Source organism: Emiliania huxleyi, assembly GCF_000372725.1.
Source record: "Emiliania huxleyi CCMP1516 unplaced genomic scaffold EMIHUscaffold_32, whole genome shotgun sequence".
Taxonomy (NCBI): Eukaryota; Haptophyta; order Isochrysidales; family Noelaerhabdaceae; genus Emiliania; species Emiliania huxleyi.
In genome coordinates this window covers 621,868-637,843 of record NW_005199601.1, presented here as the reverse complement: position 1 = coordinate 637,843, position 15,976 = coordinate 621,868, and the positions used below count along the sequence as shown (strand labels likewise).

The window sequence follows — 15,976 nt, the reverse complement described above, 5'->3', positions numbered from 1 at the left end:
GAAGCCCCCCCACTCTGGCTCATACCACGGCTCTTACGGCCTCATACACGCCCGTTTCACCCACAGACACCGCCGGCACGCACAGACTCCCACTTCACACATGCTCAAGCACAACCCCACCAAAGCACAGCCCTGCTCAGAGTAGTCGTGAACCACCCTTTGGCAGCCGTGGAAGCCCCACAGCCGCTGCTTCTCTCGGCTCCTCTCAATGCGTGCTGTGCACCACCCCACGACAGCCCACCGAAAGAGCACTGGTGCTCTCAGCGTGCGCCAGGGATGTGGGGTACCCATTACTGACCGGCGATGCGGGGATAAGCCGCATATTTGTCGGCGTTTTACCGTTTTACTTCTCGCCACTTGGCGTTACGGCTTTTAGTGGAGAGGACGAGACCCCAGCAGAGCCGTAGAGCGTAGTCGCCGACCACCCCCCACAAAGAACCCAGCAACACAAAGTCAAAGACCGCATGGGCGGGAACCGGGCAACCGGCTCCTTTTTTCTTACCCTATATACTCTCTAACCTGTGGCCTGTGCATGGCCATGGGGCACACTACGAGTACGTAGCGTCGTGGGGAGGGTGTCTCGAGGGGGACAGGGAGGTGTCAGCGTGACAGCGCGTCGAGTCAGAGCGAAAAACCGACCCCCTCTGTAGGCAAAACCACCTAGCCTTTCGCGATTCTTTCTAGTTTCTTACTAAACGCAATTCTTAATCGACAGAGTATCACCCACAGAGCCGCACCCGAGGGGGGGCGAGTGACGAGAGCAGAGTAAGGGGGGGTTAGAGCCGTAGGGGGCAGACAGAGCCGCACAGCTGTGATTGAAGGCGTGGTGTCGGCGACCAAGCTAGGCCCCGTCGGCAGCCGCCGTCGGGTGGAAGAAGAAGGCGGTGTACTCGCTGTCCGGCTGGTAGGGGACGTGCGTGGCGGTAATCGGCGGGGAGATCTGGCACTCGCCGGGCGCGCCACCCTCCTTGTACTGGCAGCAAAAGTCCTGGCCGGCATAGCCCAAGAAGAACTTGTGGTACTGCGCGTAGCTGAGGCACGTCTGCTGGCAGGCCGAGACGCTGTCCTCCGCCAGCTGCAGCGTGTGCATCGACGCGGGGACGTCGGGACACTTGGCGCCGCTCTGCTGCTGCGACGGCTGCCAGACGCCGTTGAAGGCGAAGCCGGGCTCGACGCCATCCGGCCCGTTCAGGTGGAAGCCGGGGTTCGTGTTTGTCATCTTGGGTACGTAGCCGCGAGAAGTCGCGTCCGTGTCGGCGCCGACGAGGCTGTCGATGGCAGCCACGAAGCCGTCTGCGGCGGCGACGAGGCCACGAGGAGAGGAGGGCGGAGAAGGAGGAGTCGCATCCGCCTGCTCGCCCTCGTTACCGTCGCCCATCATCATTGCCGCCATGCCTGCCATCGGGTGGCCCTGCGCAGCGAGTGCGACGCCCGCTAGCTCATTGTGGCCCGAGACGAGAGCCGCGCTCGCAAAAAGAGCGCTGGCAACATCGTCGTGCTCGGGGCTAGTCGGCACGTGTGGCACCGGGCGTAGGCCCGGGACGTTGGGGTGGAAGCCAGGCAAAGTTGTGGCGGGGAGCGAACGGCTGGTCGGCTGGTCCTCGTCGCCGCCGAAGGAGCCACCGTTGCCGCCGTTGCTGGGCTCGAAGCCGCCGTTCTGCTCCTCGTCGCCGCCGAAGGAGCCACCGTTGCCGCCGTTGCTGGGCTCGAAGCCGCCGTTCTGCTCCTCGTCGCCGCCGAAGGAGCCACCGTTGCCGCCGTTGCTGGGCTCGAAGCCGCCGTTCTGCTCCTCGTCGCCGCCGAAGGAGCCACCGTTGCCGCCGTTGCTGGGCTCGAAGCCGCCGTTCTGCTCCTCGTCGCCTCCGAAGGAGCCACCGTTGCCGCCGTTGCTGGGCTCGAAGCCGCCGTTCTGCTCCTCGTCGCCGCCGAAGGAGCCACCGTTGCCGCCGTTGCTGGGCTCGAAGCCGCCGTTCTGCTCCTCGTCGCCGCCGAAGGAGCCACCGTTGCCGCCGTTGCTGGGCTCGAAGCCGCCGTTCTGCTCCTCGTCGCCGCCGAAGGAGCCACCGTTGCCACCGTTGCTGGGCTCGAAGCCGCCGTTCTGCTCCTCGTCGCCGCCGAAGGAGCCACCGTTGCCGCCGTTGCTGGGCTCGAAGCCGCCGTTCTGCTCCTCGTCGCCGCCGAAGGAGCCACCGTTGCCACCGTTGCTGGGCTCGAAGCCGCCGTTCTGCTGCTTGATGCCTTGAGCGGGAACTTGCAGAGCAACACCACCCTCTGGCGCCGGGAACTGCAGAGCGCGTCCGTCTGGTACGTCGACGACGGGCACGGGCGCCGCGCAGGCGGTCGCAACGAGGACGATTAGGAGTCGTGAGTGGTAGAGCATGATGGGCGCTCGAGACGAGAGGTGTGTGCCGCTACTTGGAACTTACGGCCACGTGGGTCAACAGCGACTCAATCCAAGTGGGATGTCTCAGCTCCGATATGCCAGCGTGAATACCCGCGGGAGGCATATCTCCCGGACTCGGCCGGACTGGACCGGCGTATACCGGTGCACACCCTGCACGGTCACGGCGGGCACAGTAGAAACCACACCCACTGCACTCTCCAGCGCACACACAGCCGTTTACAGAACTTACAGGAGTCTACAGGGAACTTACAGGAGCCTACAGGGAGCAGAAGGCCGTGCCGGCGCGATTGGCGCCGTAGCTATCGCGATCACGACCGCCACACGACAGCAGCGGCCGCAGGAGGGGCGGCCGGTACCATGGCCGCCCTCAAAGCTGCCGACCGCCTACGGAACCGAAACCGGTCCTGCTGCGGGACCGCGGTGGTGAGCGCATCGTCGATCTCAGGCGGTGCAACGGCCTCGGCACGCAAAAGCACCGCCCCCGAGCGGCCCAGCGAGCCACCGCACGGGCACCGTGAACAGCGGAGTGAACAGCGGAGGTGCTCTTTTGCCTTTCCAAGAGAGCGCCGCGGTCGCGCGACTGAGGATGACATGCTCCGAGGTTGGTCGCGGTGAGTGAGCAGGGCTGCCGCGAGCAGGGCAGACAGAATGGAAGGCGCGCCGGCTGCTGGTGTGTCCAGGGCGCGCCGCCTGCTTGGTGTGTGGCAGCGACGAGCGCAGGCGAGCTTACACGGCCGCGCCTCCGTGCCGGTGCCGCCGCAGTGCTGCCGGCGGAACTTCCTACGGTGTGATGCGCCGAGAGGAGTGAGAGGACGTCAGGAGCGTGCGCACAGGCAGGGGTCCGAAAGGTTGCGTATCCTCGCGCACGCGAACCAGGGAACGGAGCTCGTTGGTTGTGCCTTCGCGAAGAAGAAGCAAACCGCGAAAAAAGAATTTTTACACGCCCGTTTTATTTCTTGCTTTCCTCTACTCGGTGTTTGACTCCAAGCGTACCATGGTAAACGTACCATGACTCCAAGCGTACCATGACTGCCAAACGTACACGAACACCGAGCCAGCGCGAACTCCAAACTATTCACAGAAGGGACCTCACATACCGGATACCGCCGGCGCAAACATGCTACTCTCTCTACTGCACAAACGAGACAGGCTGTCGCTCGCCGCCCACACTCAATTGTCCTGAGGAACCCCCTTCGAGGCCGCAGGCGGCCCCTTCCTCATGGAGAGGAGGTGGCCGCCCTGGCTGGGGGCCGCGGGCGCGGCAACGAAACAGCGACCACCCTTGCTACTGAACATAGCGGGAGGGCGGCGCCACCTTAGGGGCCGAGGGCCCCGGCGCCACCCGCCACGCCGCGCGCGCCGCACAAGGCTACGGCGAGCGCATCATGGCGGCCGTCCGCGCCGCCAGGCAGTGGCGGCAGGGCTTGGTGGGCGTGCACATGACCGACTTGGAGACCTTGGTGGAGTAGGTCGGGATGGTGAGTCCCGGGTGCGACTTGATGAAGTCGGTCACGATGCTGCCGACGCCCGCGTCGATGAAGTCCTGCTGCGTAAAGCGCCAGGCGGACGAGTCCTTCTTGTCGTGGCGGTCCATCTCGTACACGGTGGTCATGCCAGGCGGCGGGATGTCGACGAGCCCGACGAGGATCTTGTCGGGCGAGGCGAGGTTCTTGGAGTTGGCGTGCGGCTTGAAGGACACGGCGAACACCTCCTGGGACACGACGGCCTCCTTCACCTCCGAGATGCGCGCCTAGCGAGACGAGAGGGAGGGCCACGGTGTCAATCGTGACAGGTGGAGAGGTCAGGGCGAGAGGTGTGACCGCGCGCTCTGTGGCGACTCGCCTGCAGGGCATCGAGCTCGGCCTGCGCGCCCTCGCGGCCAGCGTGCGTCTTGGCAGACGAGTTGAGGTGCGCGATCACAACCTCCTCCGTCTGGGCGTGGGCGGCGGTGAGCATGGCGGCGCCGCGCACGGCGTACCTAGAGGAAGGAGACGTGGGGTGAGACGCACGCTCGAGAATGCACTCTTTATGTGGACAGCGCACTTGGCGTGCGCGGAGGCGAGCCGGCGCACCGCCGCGCGCTCGTTTGCGGCGTCCGCCTTGCGCTTCGCCACGCGCTGGTCGAGCGTCGCCGTGACGGCGGCGGCGTGCGTGGCGGCGGTCGCCTTGACGCGGTCCGCCACGTCCGCAACGAACGCGCGGCTGTGGAGCTGCGCATTCTTGGTGGCCGAAAGCGTGGGCCCGCCGCTCTGCGGCGTCCCCGGCAAGCTACGGTAGTCGGTCGGCTTGTTCGGCCCCTCGAGGTTGGCCAGGCGGTCCGCCACGCCCTGGGGCAGTGAGCGCGCGCCGGGGTGCCGGAAGGGCTGCGACGCCGCGAAGGTGGAGGGCGCCGGTGAGACGTTGGTGCCGCCGCCGTAGGCCTGCACGCCGCCGTTGGACCGGGCCGTCGCCAGAGCACGGCCCCCTGAGAGCGGTGAGGCCGTGGATGGATGAGCGCGGCCGGGAGAGAGGCAGAGCACAGCCGGCAGGCGGGAGGGAGGAAGGCGCGAACCTGCCTCCAGTTGCACGGGAAGGAGGGGCCGCGGGACGGCGTGGTGCGCACGTGGGGCAGCCGGAGGCGGCTGCGGCACCACCGCGAGGCTCGTCCGCATGCTTGCAGGCAGCCGCTGGAGCCTCGCCTCGCGGACCTTGATGAGATGCGGGGTGACGCCGTCAAACTTGCCTTCGATGACGTACTTGCCGTCGCCGAGGCACTCGACCACAACGACGCGCACGCCATTGAAAGAGGGCTGCGAGGTGAAGTCCTTGGTGATGAGCGTCTCCCCGCGCTCGAAGCCTGACGACGCGGGGCTGCGTGTCGGGTGGGGAAGGGTCTGAAAAACGCGCCGTGAGAGCGCTCACCCGAGGCGGGCGTCGGGGCGTCTGGCGGCGACGGAGGCGGCGAGATGCCGAGCGCCAGTGCGCCGCTCGCATGCCCCGCTGGCGCGCAGAGCGCGAGCGGCACATCGGACGGCGCACTGGGCGGCGGGAGCAGCGCCTACCGTGCGCGGAAGGGCCGATGCTCTTGTGAGCGGCGAGAGCAGGTCTCTGCTCAAGGCTGCCCGCCTGGTCCGAGCCTCCGATGGGGAGGAGGCCGCCGCCGCCGCCGCCACCGACGCCGCCGCCACCGACGCCGCCGCCACCAACGCCGCCGCCGCCAGCGGCGGCGGCAGCGGCGCCAGCGGCGCCGGCGGCGCCGGCCGCGCCGGGGCGGAAGCGGATTGAGCTCTGGTGCGGCACGACGCGGCCGCCGGAGAATCGGACCTGCGCGAGGAAAGCCTCCTGCTTGCTGTGGTCAGTGGTGAACGGGTCGAGGGGGTCCGTCCACGCGTAGTAGTCATTGGTGTCGTGCCCAGAGGCTCGGATGGCTTTGTAGTACATGACCATCCCAGCGCACTTGTAGAACATGGAGAGGTGGCGAAGATCATACTGGGTCTGGTCAAAGAGCTGCATGGTCCACCGGGGGAAGCCAGGAAAGTTGTCCATCATCGCCTCGATGTCCAGGTCGGGGAAGCTCGCCTTGAAGCGGATGAGCGAGGCGTTGAGCGACGGCCAGTCGTCGTAGATGGAGACGAGGTAGATCCAAGGCTGGTGCATCTGGCGGTAAGCGGCAGGCGACCACGCTATCATGGCCTTGACAGTCGCGGGCGAGATGTGGCCGACCGTTTCCTTCACCTTGTTGCGCCATGTCTGTAAGTCGAGGGCGAGTGAAAGTCAGCGAACGCGACAATCAAGGGCACTTCGGCGAATCGGCACCACACTGTCTACGGTGGGAGCGCGCACGTCGCCATCTTTGTTGATGCCGGCGCCAAAGGTGGACCTCGTGATGCGTCCCGCGATCCAAGTCGCGTCGTAGGGCTTCTTCCAGACCTGGCGGCGGCGGTGAGGGCGAGGTGGAGGGCGGCGGCGGTGAGGGCGGCGGCGGGGCGGGTGGCGGCGGGGCTGGTGGCGGCGGCGAGGGGGAGGCGGGTACATAGAGTTGGAAGAAGAGCAGGATGGCGATGAGCGCCATCGCCTCTTGCGGCATCGGGTGGACGGGGTGGCGCGAGTCGGCCATCATCGCGACCGCCGGGGCGAGGAAGAGAAGGAAGAGCCTGAGGCAGCATGGGAGAGATCAGCATGGTGGCAGCCGACCTCATCGGGGTGTCGGGCCATCCAGGGGACGTGTCTTCATCACGCGGGCGAGGCGTCGCGGCGGCTGGCGAGGCATCGTCGGCTGCACGCGCCTCGCCGAGAGCTTTCCAACGATGTAAGGCATGTCAATGGAGGCCGATCTGGTCGCAAGCAAGGACTGACGATGTGCTTCCTTGGCGCCGCGGCGCCTCAATTGTGTCCTTACTTTCCTCGCTTTTTCCAAGCTGAAAGGCGAGGATGATGATGGATATGGCCAAGTTCGCGCAAAGCACAGTGCACGCCGATACGGGATATCCCGCTGTGGTCGTCCAAATGATTTGGGACAAATACAGTGGACCTGACGCGTCGTTTCGAGGGCAGCTCCCGCCTGCGCCAACACAGTCTGACGAGCTCTGTCGCGCCGGACACCTCTACGTGCTGCTGATTTACATCCACAAGCACCACAGCCCGCAGGACGCGCATTACTACCGCCTTCCGGCCTACCCGGAAATCAAGATTTCGAAAGACACCATCTACCGCAAGGTGCTGCCGCTCGGCCGTGCGCTGGTTGGCATCATCGATGAGGTCGACTTCAACCGCCGCCTCGATCCGTTCAACCATCCGGCGGTGTCGGCTTTCAAGTACCATTACACCACCCTCTGGGACACCTTCCCCATCTACGTCCCGGAGCCCTCCGACTTCGCCCTCGCCGCCCTCCTCTACCAGCCAAAATACGGGGTGCGAGATGTGCGTCTGTGATCCCTCTGTTAGTGATGTAGAGCAACGGCCGTGATTCTCAGGCGTGCTGCTACAAGATTCAGATGGGCATCTCCTTCACCGGCGAGATTGTCGCCTTCTCCGGCCTTTACTTTGGGACCGTGCACGACATCGCGATCTGGCGCGCGACCTCGCCTTCCCTGGCCCTCTTCCCGTGGGAGCTCGGGATGGCCGACCTCGCCTACGTCGGTGCGGCGGGGCTGGTCACCAAGATCAAGGGAGCCGTGGCGCCGGCCGACATCCTGTTCAACAACATCCACGAGCACATCCGCAATCGCATCGAGAACGTCATCTCGAAAGTGAAGGCGCGAGCGCTGTCGCGCCAGCCCCTCTCCCGCCCTCTTCTCGCTTCCTCACAGTACAACCCCGCCTCGTAATGCAGGCACACCGCATCTTTCAGCCAGGCGTCTTCCGTGGCACCTATGAGAACATCGAGATGGCGACCATGATCACGGGCCACCTCACCGCCCTCGAGCAGCGCCTCTACCCCCGCTTCCCGGGCTACGGCCCGTGGCAGCACGCTTACTAGGCGCGGGCCGGCTCGGACCGCGCTCAAGACCTTCCCCTACCCTGCCCCGCCCCTCCTGACCACGCCCTGCACGCCTGCGCCGCACCGCGCCATGCTGCGCCGCGGCCAATCGCGCTCCCACGGGCGTCCAGCACTCTCGCAGCAGCAGACCGTTCGGTGTCTTGTCCGACGGTGTGTTCGACCCGAGTGTGCGTGTGGTATAGTAAAACATGTGCATTACTACCGAGTATCTATCGCCTCAATCGCGCCGCCACACTCAATAGAGGCGTGGCCGGCTTTTGGGCGTAGACCAAAACTTACAGCTGTCTACAGGATACTTACAGGGACTGTCTGTTCTTACAGACGCTTACACGAGGCATACCCACGCCTACCAGGCTTACCGTGGGGTGGTACTTGGGGCCATATACACCGGTACGAACCGGTTGGGTCCCGTCGGCAGCGGGGTGCGCGGGGAGAGCCTTCCCACACCGAAAATTGGCCTTCACACCGCGCCTGAGACATGCCACCAATACGCAAATCCAATCGGCAAAGATAAGGCCAAGGGAATGGCAGAGTCGAACGGCGTCTCTGCCTTGAGGGAATGCCCATGGACGTGCCAGAAAGAAAAGAAATTCGCGGGCCAGGTGTGAGGTGTGAGATCGGGACAGATAGGTGACAGCAAGCAAATTCGACTTGGAACAGAAAGCGAGTTTTTGAGCCCAAATTGCCAGCAGCCCATAACAACAACCAAGAGATGCTCGCCCTCTCCAGCACGGCTGCGCTCTCCTTCGCCGGCTCCGGCCTCGCGGGCGTCTCGTCGCGGGCTGGCGGCGCGGCGATGGTGGCCAAGTCCAAGCAAGGCCATCCCCTTCCTCCCCGCACTGGGAGGGTATCAAATCAAGTTTAGCCTGGGACGGAGCGGAGCGGGCAGTCTGCCGCGAGCCGCGTCGCGTCGCCATCGGGCTGGTTTCAAAGACGCGAACGCCGCCAAGGAATATGAGACGTGCCGACCATGTCGCAAACTCGCAAGCCCGAAAGGACGCACGACGCAATCACCTCCGGCACGACGATGGCCACCCCGCGCGCCGACGTCGACGACATCAACGTCGACGTCGAGCAGTCCGCCTCCGCCGGCAAGCCGGCCAAGAAGCGCACCAACCCGCTCGCGACGATCTCCAACCTCCGCCACATCCTCAGCGTCCACAAGGCGGCGGGAGCCGTGGGCGGGGCCGTGGGCGGGGCGGTCGACACCGCCGGCGCCGCCTCTCGCGAGACGGCGCTGCTCGCGGGCCGCACGCTGCTGATGCTGCTCAACAACCCGATCACCGGCCCGGCCACCATGCGCATGCTGCGCGAGGGCCCCGACACCGCCACCGCGCTCCTCGACCTGCTGCTGGTGCCCGTGCTGCCGACGGTGCGCATGCTCGTGGGCAAAGAGCTGATTGAGATGTCCCAGCCTGGCGCGGCCGTCTCCGTCAACAGCGTCATCACCTTCGCCTTTGCGCGCCGCCTCAATGTCGAGCCCGGCGACCTGCGCGCGGGCAAGGTCGTCCCGGAGCTGAGCCTGCGCCTCTCACCCCTCGCGGCGGGGCTCGGCGGGATGGTCAAGATGGTCGGACAGGGCGGCGCCGCCGTCGGCTCCACGGCCGCGTCCGCCGTGCCCGGCAAGAAGACGAAGAAGGCGAAGGCCGACGACGCGCAGGGCTCGGTGGCGGCGCTCAAGGAGCTGCGCGACGCGGGCATCATCTCGGGGCGAGAGTACGAGCGGAAGAAGGCAAAGGCGCTGGGGACGAACGCGGAGAAGGCGTACGAGGACGGCTTCGCCGCCGGGCGCGCGGCCGCTCGGGCGGAGCGCGGCCCCTTTGCCGCCTGCCTTCCCAAGGCGCAGACGGCGGCCGAGGCGGCAGAGGCCAAAGCGGCGGCGGAGGCCAAGGCGGCGGCGGAGGCCAAGGCCAGGGAGGAGTGGCCGGTGGAGTACCGCGACATCAAGGAGCAGATCATCAAGATGACGCCCACGCTCAAGTTCTCGCTCTCGCTCGGCCAGCTCGACGCCTATGTCGGCGCGACCGGCTGGCTCGGGTCGCTGCTCTCGGGCTCGACGCAGCCGTCCGAGGCGGCGCTCGCGCGGCTGCGGCTCGAGCGCGTGTCGGTCGAGGCGCGGGTGCGCATCTTCTGGCACCCGCGCGCGCAGAAGGCCAAGGTCGTGATGCTGAGCGAGCCGCCGCCCAAGGTGGTTGAGCTGTCGCACGAGCTGACGGTCCTGCGGTCGTGCGCGGTGCCGCCCGAGCTCAACCAGCGGCTGCTCGAGCTGGTGCTGCCAAAGCTGGCGGGCAAGTTCTTCGACATCGACCTGAAGCCGCCCCGCGGCGAGGACGCCGCGCCGGACAGCGGCGACGAGGCTGCGGGCAGGGCGGGCAAGAAGAAGACGAAGAAGAGCTCCTCGGGGAAGAGGAGCCCGCGGGAGTCCAAGGCGGACGACGAGGCCGCGGACGACGAGTGAGGCGGGGGCGCACCGCCGCGCACCGCTCCTCGCAGAGGCGTCTATTGCACCAGTGGCGCTGTCGCCGGCCGAGCCGCTCGCCGAATTTGTTGCGCGAACTGTGATTATGCTTATGGCGCTCTCTTCCGCCTCCCCGTGTCGTCTGCTCTCTGCAACTAACTGCATCGCCTGGCGATGGGTCCTCCATCGTCGGTTGCGGTCGCCGCTCCCTCCTCGACTCCTGCGACTCCTCGTGCCTCTTGTTACCTACGTTCCCTCGGCGGCCGATGCCGTCCGCTCCGACTCCGCCGTCCGCCGCGATGCCCTGCTCTCGTCTGCGCTAGTTTCTGCTTCGTCAGTAGTTCAACCCCGACCCCCCCTTTTCGCTCGGGAGAGGCCTACCCCCCCCCCCCCCCCCGAAGGGGGCCCCGAACTACGTACCACTTCGCCGAGTCTGGTCCCCACACGACTCCCAGTGTGAGTGTCCCGATCTGTGTGGGCAGTGGCGGGGAGTCCGTATATACTTTACGTAACTTTTTTCTTTCGGTTAGTCAAGTCTCAAGAATTGTTTTGCAAAAATGTAACACACGTCGCACGTAAGCGCGCGGCAGGAGAGAGCGTCAGGCCAGCGAACGCCGCCGCGCCACTGCTCGAAGCGGCGCGGCACACATCGTTCTCAGGCGACGGGCGGCTCCTCGCACAGTGCCGCCGCTACGTGGCCGACCACGCCGCCGAGGTGCAGCGGCCTATACTACGCCGCCTGCGCCCATTCCGCATGCCGCTTCTCTACCGCCGCCTGAGGGGAAGGGGGGGAGGGGGGGGGAGTCCATCCGTGGTCCCCTTTGGAAGCTCGCCTCGGCGGTCCCAACTAGCTCGGGTGGGCCTCTCGCCCCCCCCTCGCCCCTTCTCGCCTCCTCTCCGCAACCTCCTCCCTCTCAGCTCCTCTACCCTCTCTGCCCCTCTCCCTCTCTGCCCTTCTCCCTCTCCCTGCCCCTCCCCCTCCCCCTCTCCCTCCCCCTCTCCCTGCCCCTCTCCCTGCCCCTCTCCCTGCCCCGCTCGCCTGCAGCTGCGACTCGAGGGCCGGGTCGTACCCGAGCTTGAAGGCGACCTGTGGGCGAAGGGTCCAGGAAGGGTCCAGGAAGGGTCCAGGAAGGGTATAGGAAGGGTCCAGGAAGGGTCCAGGAAGGGTCCAGGAAGGGTATAGGAAGGGTCCAGGAAGGGTCCAGGAAGGGTCCAGGAAGGGTCCAGGAAGGGTCCAGGAAGGGTCCAGGAAGGGTCCAGGAAGGGTCCAGGAAGGGGCCAGGAAGGGGCCAGGAAGGGGCCAGGAAGGGGCCAGGAAGGGGCCAGGAAGGGGCCAGGAACGGGAGGGGCAGCGAGAGCGGCAAAGCCGCATCCCGAGCTAGACGGCCACCTCCATCCAGACGAAGAGCGGCGCGTCCATGAAGGACTGCACGAGCGCGTCCACCAGCGCCGCCTACACCCGCCCACCGGACATGTCCCGGACATGTCCCAGACACGTCCCCGCCACACTCTGCGTAGGCGCGGCGGGGCGGGGGCAGAGGGAGGCGGAGGGAGGAGGGAGGGCGGCGGAGCAGGGAGATGGGTGAAGAGGAGAGCGGGCGGCGCAGGCAGGCGGAGGAGGAGGGCACGCAGCGGAGGGGTTGGGCCACTCCTTGCGCACTCTTCCACAGTGGGGCACTCGCAGCGAACTGTGAGAGTCCGTGAACCGTCACTGACCAACTGCAGTGTCGAGAGCAGAGAGGAGTGGGATGGGGCGCGGTAGGCCTTGCGGCCCTCGAAGAGGGCGTGGCCAGGGTGCAGCTGCATGTACCAGCCCAGCACGTGCAGCGCGCCCGCCCACAGCGCGGCGCGGCCCTGCTGTTCCCTCGACGGCACCGCGCGCGTGCCGCTCTTTGCTCGCTCGCGCTCCACCACGCCCGTGGCTCCGACTGCAAAGGCAAAGGTGAGGGCGGCGACGAGGGAGCCGACGAGCGGCGCCGCGTGCACGAAGTGCAGCGACCACGCCGCCGCCGCGAGCGTCGCCCAGTTGAGCGGCAGCCCGAGCGGCCTCGCGCGGGCGAGCGGAGGCACGTAGGCGAGGAAGACCATCGCCGACGCGACGAGGAGCGGGACGAAGACGATGTGGACGAGCTGGTTGCGCCAGTCGGAGTGGTAGCTCGCGTAGAAGGTCAGCTCCTCGACGAGGTCGAAACTCGTGCCCCACACGCGGTGCAAAGCAAAGGCGGAGAGCAGCGGCACGACGAGGTACGCGAGGCCGCAGCGCGCGCGCTGCGAGAAGATGGAGCCGATGAGCAGGCCAAAGACGCCTCCGATGAGGGCAAGGTTGGTCGGGTCGGGCATCGTCGCGCGATGCGCCGTACCAGGGCAGGCCCTAAAGAAATTCTTTGTAAGCCTGATAAAGAAAAAAATCGTCATGTCCCTGCCCATGCCCATGCCCAGACCGCTAACTCGACCGAGCCCAAGCAGCGCCGGGACGCTCCTCTCCACCGTGATGCTCCTCGCCATCATCGTCACCACGACGTGTCAGCTGCGGACGGGCGTCGCCCACGACATCGTGCGCCCGCTCTCCAACGTCGCCGAGATCCCTGCCTCGCCTGCCAGGAGCGGCGTCGAGCTCCTCGCTGGGCAGGTGCGCGGGTAGGAATTCCCTATTGTGATGTTAGAGGTGGGTTAAGAGGGAGATTCGCGCGAGCTGCGGGACCGCCGGGACGGCGGGCGGGTGATTGCGAGCCGCCACGTTTGGCGACTTTTGGCGACTTTTGGGACGCGCGATCGACCGAGAATCGAAGATGGCAGGCGAGGCCGTCACGGCCATGATCGTGGTTGCCGACGCCGGCGACAACCCGCTGGCGGACCGCCGCGAGGACCGGGAGGCGGCGGCGGCGCGGGAGAAGAAGGCGAAGGTGGCGAAGCTCAACTCGCAGACGGCGAACGCGATGGAGGTGAATTCCTAGACGAGCTCTGCACCAATACTCTGCCGCGATCCGGATTTTAACAGCTACTTGGAGCAGTTGAAGTGCAGTCGGCAGCCTCACATCCATGGCCGGGGAGCTGAGAAGCGCACCCAGCGGGCCGGATGATCGGGATCGGGTTGCGGGCAACGCCCCGGTTTATTTTTTATTCTCGCCCGGCCATATTACGGGTGTGTATATGAGCACTCCCTCTCCGCCGTCGCCATCGGCGCTGCCCAAGCCCTCCTTCAGCCGCCCGCTCGGTGCCAAACCAAAGGCGCGCACGACACCCGACGCGGCCGCCAAGCAGCTTGCCAAGGTCGCGCTGGGCTCAGCCTCGAGCAAGGCTGCCGCCTCGAGCAAGGCTTCCGCGCCGCCTGCTGCAGCTCCCTCACGCGCGCCTGCAGCTTCGGCCTCGCGGCCGATCGAGCAGTATCCGACGGGCGTCGTCGGGGTGAGCTCCGAGTTCTCGAGCAGCGACAACTCCGCGCGGCAGCTGCTCGGCCGCCCGGCCGTGTATCCCAAGGCTGGCTCCAGCGTCCGAGCGTGGTCGCCCGTCCCTCGCGAGGGGGAGGACCGCGAGTGGGTGCGGCTGCTCTTCCGCACCGCCGTGGAGCCCTCCTCGGTCACCGTGTACCAGTCCTTCAACCCGGGCTCCCTCGTCGAGGTTCGCGCGGCGACCGAGGTCGGCGGTGAGGGCGGCGAGGCGTCGGACTGGGCGACCATCTGGCGGGGAGAGAGGTACAACACCGACCCACACCGGCAGCCGAGCGACGCGCTCGAGCTCAAGGTCTCTCCCGGCACGCTTCCCGTCCGCGCGATTGAGCTGGTCAGTTTCCGTCTCCGCCGCCACACTCGCCACGCACGCACCGCCACCGCCACCCTCGCCGCACACACCGCCACTGCCACACTCGCCACGCACCGCCACCGCCACCCTCCCCCCCCACACCGCCACTGCCACACTCGCCACGCACACACCGCCACCGCCACGACACCCTGTCCCCCGGTGGTTGCCCCGCACCCGCACACGACTCGCCACCCCTCCCGCCCCCTTCTAACCCCTCCACCCCACCCCACCCCACCCCACACCTCCCTCCCGCGCGCGCTGGGCAGGTCCTCGACACGACAGGCTGTGAACAGCGTCTCTTCACACCCATTGCTGTGAACAGGTGCTCGACACGACAGGCTGGTCCGACGCCTTTTGGAGCGAGCCCCCGCCTCCGTGCGGCGATTCACACAATGAGTCGACTCACACGAGATGGGCCTATGAATAGGAGCGAGATCGACTCCGTGCGGCTGGTTGGCACGCCCGCCTCGCTCTCTCCGCCGCCGCCCCACCCCTTCGTGACGCTCCAGCCGAGCGAGACGGAGTCAGCCTTTGCGGAGAGCGCTCGGTGGGTGCACCGCCGATTCGGCCCGCCGCCAGCCGGTGACGAGCGGGCGGCCATGCAGCAGGCGCACCCCCCCCACACACCCACGCACACACACACACACGCACACAACACAACACAACACAACACAACACACACACACACACACACCACCGCTCACCCACGCGCACCGGGCCTCGCACCTTTAATGCCGTGGGGCTCCTGTCGTCTAGACGTCGAGTGTCGAGGGTTGCCCCCCCCCCCCCCCGCCCCCCCGCTCCCTTGTGGAAGGAAGGTTACCTGACCTGACCTTTCCTAGGCGGCCCTCTCGATGGTCTGGGCCAACAGCCGTCGCCTCGGCTGTCGCTACCCGGCGAAGGTGGAGAGGAGCGCCGGGCTCAAGGGGCGTCCGATCGCGGCGAGCGGCGCGGCGCTAGACGGCGAGATGCGCATGCGCGGGGCAAAGTGAGGCAGGTGAGCCGCAGGCTGGAGGACAGGGGACGCGTCGGTCTCAACCGAAGGACGCAGATATCGCGAGATCCCCGAGAGCGCCACAGCCGCTTGCGAGTTGTGTGGGGCGTGTGGCCTTTTGGGTGTTGGGAGAGATGAAGAGATGCCTGCCCCCGCCGCAAACAGTTTCACATTTCACAGATTTTGGTTTTGTTATTTGTGTGTCGCACAGGGCACAGCTCTCGTGGAGTCGCACAGCACCAGTGCATTACGGGGTGTTGGAGGGTGTGAGGTTGACCACACTTATTTCGAGAAATTGAAGCAAACGACCCACAGACGACTTACTTCAGCCAACACCTCAACTGACAGACAAAAGCAAGCGAACCAGAACTAAGACAGTGCGCGTCACTCGCGGTGTGAGACTGCCGGGACAACCCAACACCAACACTCGAGTGCGCGCACAGCCGAGCGGCGCGGCGACACGTACGGCGGCGGAGGCCATCATCTCTCTCGATCTCGCATCTCTCGCATCCCGCATGCACATCACAGCGGCGACAGACACGCACACCACACTCCCCCCCTCCCCTCCTCACAACACCCTCCATCACGCACCTCCTCTCCTCTGTCCCTCGGTGCATCTAAGCACAGCAGTGGCGGGCAAGCCCCAGCTCACCGACACAGCGAAGGCGGCCGCAAAACACAAGAGCCGCCGGACGGCCCCGTCAGGCGTCCTCCCCCCAACCCGCACCAGCCCCGGCGCGGCTGGTCTGCTCTACGCCAGGCCGCGGGTGGAGCGAGCTGGCGGCGCGGCCCTCACGCGCCGCCCGCAACGGGGCCGGAAGCCCGCTCCTCGCGCCGCTTGCC

At 66.6% G+C, this 15,976-nt stretch overlaps 7 protein-coding genes across 7 annotated transcripts in view; 3 read left to right on the top strand and 4 right to left on the bottom strand.

Annotated features, from left to right (window-relative positions):
* Positions 1 to 841: 841 nt before the first annotated feature.
* On the bottom strand, positions 842 to 2,380 carry EMIHUDRAFT_101567 (hypothetical protein; the record flags this gene model as incomplete). Its single annotated transcript, XM_005774107.1, has 1 exon — positions 842 to 2,380. One exon carries the CDS (start codon positions 2,378 to 2,380, stop codon positions 842 to 844), a length of 1,539 nt encoding a protein of 512 aa, XP_005774164.1.
* A 1,393-nt stretch (positions 2,381 to 3,773) lies between these two features.
* On the bottom strand, positions 3,774 to 6,582 carry EMIHUDRAFT_450821 (hypothetical protein; the record flags this gene model as incomplete). Its single annotated transcript, XM_005774106.1, has 8 exons — positions 3,774 to 4,154; positions 4,328 to 4,382; positions 4,448 to 4,868; positions 4,956 to 5,240; positions 5,306 to 5,441; positions 5,708 to 6,133; positions 6,417 to 6,537; positions 6,578 to 6,582. 8 exons carry the CDS (start codon positions 6,580 to 6,582, stop codon positions 3,774 to 3,776), a joined length of 1,830 nt encoding a protein of 609 aa, XP_005774163.1.
* Positions 6,583 to 6,820: 238 nt separating this feature from the next.
* On the top strand, positions 6,821 to 8,087 carry EMIHUDRAFT_421557 (hypothetical protein; the record flags this gene model as incomplete). Its single annotated transcript, XM_005774105.1, has 3 exons — positions 6,821 to 7,294; positions 7,357 to 7,638; positions 7,716 to 8,087. The coding sequence occupies 3 exons, from the start codon at positions 6,821 to 6,823 to the stop codon at positions 7,860 to 7,862; spliced, it is 903 nt and encodes a 300-aa protein (XP_005774162.1). The 3' UTR covers positions 7,863 to 8,087.
* A 766-nt stretch (positions 8,088 to 8,853) lies between these two features.
* On the top strand, positions 8,854 to 10,689 carry EMIHUDRAFT_450819 (hypothetical protein; the record flags this gene model as incomplete). The annotated part of the gene is made up of 2 exons (XM_005774104.1): positions 8,854 to 9,647; positions 9,798 to 10,689. The coding sequence occupies 2 exons, from the start codon at positions 8,854 to 8,856 to the stop codon at positions 10,339 to 10,341; spliced, it is 1,338 nt and encodes a 445-aa protein (XP_005774161.1). The 3' UTR covers positions 10,342 to 10,689.
* A 184-nt stretch (positions 10,690 to 10,873) lies between these two features.
* On the bottom strand, positions 10,874 to 12,681 carry EMIHUDRAFT_450818 (hypothetical protein; the record flags this gene model as incomplete). The annotated part of the gene is made up of 4 exons (XM_005774103.1): positions 10,874 to 11,116; positions 11,381 to 11,428; positions 11,732 to 11,794; positions 12,058 to 12,681. 4 exons carry the CDS (start codon positions 12,679 to 12,681, stop codon positions 11,072 to 11,074), a joined length of 780 nt encoding a protein of 259 aa, XP_005774160.1. The 3' UTR covers positions 10,874 to 11,071.
* Positions 12,682 to 12,754: 73 nt separating this feature from the next.
* EMIHUDRAFT_207784 (hypothetical protein) lies at positions 12,755 to 15,131 on the top strand (the record flags this gene model as incomplete). The annotated part of the gene is made up of 6 exons (XM_005774102.1): positions 12,755 to 12,970; positions 13,131 to 13,283; positions 13,534 to 14,121; positions 14,462 to 14,514; positions 14,567 to 14,690; positions 14,982 to 15,131. The coding sequence occupies 6 exons, from the start codon at positions 12,755 to 12,757 to the stop codon at positions 15,129 to 15,131; spliced, it is 1,284 nt and encodes a 427-aa protein (XP_005774159.1).
* Positions 15,132 to 15,402: 271 nt separating this feature from the next.
* EMIHUDRAFT_435689 (hypothetical protein) overlaps positions 15,403 to 15,976 on the bottom strand; it is a 1,886-nt gene continuing 1,312 nt past the window's right edge. The window contains exon 3 of the mRNA XM_005774101.1: positions 15,403 to 15,976. Within this exon, the coding sequence (XP_005774158.1) occupies positions 15,926 to 15,976 (51 nt within the window). The 3' untranslated portion in view covers positions 15,403 to 15,925.